Source organism: Cryptomeria japonica, chromosome 10 (genome assembly GCF_030272615.1).
Source record: "Cryptomeria japonica chromosome 10, Sugi_1.0, whole genome shotgun sequence".
NCBI lineage: Eukaryota > Viridiplantae > Streptophyta > Pinopsida > Cupressales > Cupressaceae > Cryptomeria > Cryptomeria japonica.
In genome coordinates this window covers 286,222,910-286,225,639 of record NC_081414.1, presented here as the reverse complement: position 1 = coordinate 286,225,639, position 2,730 = coordinate 286,222,910, and the positions used below count along the sequence as shown (strand labels likewise).

General features: G+C 40.4%; 1 protein-coding gene across 1 annotated transcript; it reads left to right on the top strand.

The window, feature by feature from the left end:
• Positions 1–263: 263 nt before the first annotated feature.
• LOC131055523 (linamarin synthase 1) lies at positions 264–2,435 on the top strand. The gene is made up of 2 exons (XM_057989991.1): positions 264–926; positions 1,009–2,435. Exons 1-2 carry the CDS (start codon positions 371–373, stop codon positions 1,926–1,928), a joined length of 1,476 nt encoding a protein of 491 aa, XP_057845974.1. The 5' UTR covers positions 264–370; the 3' UTR covers positions 1,929–2,435.
• The last annotated feature ends 295 nt before the right edge of the window (positions 2,436–2,730 follow it).

Here is a 2,730-nt window from a genome sequence, read left to right as displayed (position 1 = left end):
GCTGTACAAAAAAATCTGTTTTGAACCCAGAATAGGTTCAGCCCCCCACTACGGGGCCCTCTCTGAATCTCACATTCACTTCTGACATTTTATTTTAGCGGCATCGTAAAGCACAAAAATTAGCAACTTCCAAGATGTACTGGATGTGTTGCTTTGAGGTGCGCTCCGCGCAAAACATCGAAACCACTTAAAAGCATAATAATAAAAAGTGAGAAAATCTGGCCAACGGTACAAATCTTCTTCACACAACACAAATCCAAGTGAAATTCTTATCTTCTTCACACAACACAAATGCAAGTGAAATTCTTATCGTCTTCACACAACACAAATCCAAGTGAAATTCTTAAAGGAATCAACGGTAAGGGATTATATGGCAAGACTAGTAAGAACAAAGATGAGTGCCAGTAATTGCAAAGGTAAGATGCCTCATGCCCTTCTCATTCCATTTCCTGCGCAGGGCCACATAAATCCCATGATGCACCTCGCCCGGAAGCTTGCTTCTGATGGATTCTTCATCACCTTCCTTAACACCGAAGTCAGTCATCAAAGAATGATCAAAGCCAACAAGGATACAGACATGCATCATAAAAGCGAAAGGATCAGAATGATTTTTGTTCCTGGAGGACAGCTTCCCAAGGCATGCGGTGGGAAGTACCTTATCGAGGACATCGAATTTTTTTTTAGGGAGGTTGAAAATTGCCTCGGGCCTTCTGTAATTGACAAAGTTGTTCAGGAAATAAACGACAAAAATGAAGAGCAAAATGTCACTTGCATAATAGCAGATATCTGGACTTGCTTTGGCCTCCATACAGTGGCCAAACGCCATCATATTTTGCTGGCAGCTTTCCAAACGTCGCTCGTTTCCACCTTTGCCATCCGCTACTTCGGTTCCAAGATCGTCTCCCTAGGGCTTCTTCCTTCCGATGGTAAAAGAAATTATGTGGTTTATTTATTTAATTTGATGATACTGCTTTGGTCTAAGACGATCTGTAAATGATGTTGTTGAAGGTATTCCAAAGGAGGATACGATTCAAAAGTATCTTCCCTCTATGCCGCCGCTACACTCTGCTCATCTGCCATGGTTGTACGGAGGAGAATACTTGTTTCAGCACGGGATTCGTATGGGAAAAGAAATGGCTAATATCGAATGGATCTTGTTCAACACGTTTTACGAGCTAGAGCCTGGTGTAGCTGATGATTTGTCCAAAGAAGTGGGTGTTTATCCCATTGGTCCATTGATTTCTCCTGAGTTTCTGGACGGTGACAGAAACATGTCGACCATGGCTACCCCAAGCTTTTGGGAAAATGACATGGAATGTTTGGAGTGGTTAGAAAACCAGAGTGAGCAATCTGTGATCTATGTGTCTTTTGGGAGTGTGGCTATGTTGAATAACCGGCAAGTGGAAGAGCTTGCTCTGGGGCTGGAGGCTACCCAGAGACCATTTCTTTGGGTTGTACGCTCGGATCTAACGGATGGGGCTACCGCCGTCTTGCCTGCGGGGTTCTTGGATCGGGTTAGAGATAGAGGGTGCATAGTGTCTTGGGCTCCACAGTTAGGGGTGTTGTCCCATCCTTCCATAGCTTGTTTTGTGACCCACTGTGGATGGAACTCTGTACAAGAGAGCATCACAATGGGAGTTCCGATGCTCTGTTGGCCTTATTTCGCTGACCAGTTCATTAACAGCACATATGTTGTACATGTTTGGAAGGTGGGGCTGCCTTTGAAAGCCAATAACGATGGGTTAATAGAGAAAGAGGAGTTCAGAAGAGCGATCGAAAGATTAGTAGCTACAGAAGAAGGCATGACAATCAGGGAAGAAACGAAGAAATGGAACGGTATAGCGAAGAATACGGTGAAAGAAGGTGGGTTATCTTTTACTAAGTATACTCTATTCGTCAATGCAATGATGAAATTTGTGAAAAGCTAAATTATTGCATTCATAGACTCCATAGAAAAGGAATGTGGATGAGCCGGAAAGCAATTACGAGACAATTTTTAGTTGTAATTTGAATCGCCCATTTTCTATACAACTCTTGGTCTTAGTTTCATTAGCCGATAGGCTACATATAGTGTGAAGTTTTAGGTAAAACCTGTCTCACGCCGGTATACGGTCTTTTTCATGCTGGACACAGTTTTTAGTTTACACGATACTGGTATACAGTTTGACGATTGATGATGATTTGTTTTAAGTAACCTATCCCGTGGCTAGTAAGTCTCACGCTGGCAAACTGCAAATCTTTATCAAGAAACTGCGAATTTCCACCACAAAACTGTTTCAAGTAATGTAGAATTTTCCACCACAAAACTGTTTCAAGTAAATGTAGAATGTTTTGGTAGGTTTCGTTCACGGCTGGCAGTCACTACTGAAATAAGTCAAATGTCATTTCAATTTATCGTTCATATCAAATATCAGATTTGTTTTGAATGCATTTTATTACAGATGTCAAATGCATTTATACTTTACTATGATCGTCACCGCCATGGCTGTCTATAAACGTAATGAATTGTGTCGAGTAAATACAAACAATTTCCAGCAGATGACACACTGAATGGTATACAAATTTTTGCAATATTTCACTGTTTCGTTGTTTATTGTTTAATTTTTATATAACATAATTCTAATAACGGTCATTTTATTGTCATATTAACTTCTAATATTGATCTCCAATAGTCTTGCAGTGAAAACACTATTAATAAATTTGTTTTGTATCAATAGTCAATCATTTTTT

Bases quoted from the DNA above. Each gene is read 5' to 3' on its own strand.
- LOC131055523 (XM_057989991.1), top strand. From the start codon at position 371: ATGGCAAGACTAGTAAGAACAAAGATGAGTGCCAGTAATTGCAAAGGT. The intron at 927-1,008 runs GTAAAAGAAATT...ATGTTGTTGAAG, and splicing joins AGGGCTTCTTCCTTCCGATG to GTATTCCAAAGGAGGATACG.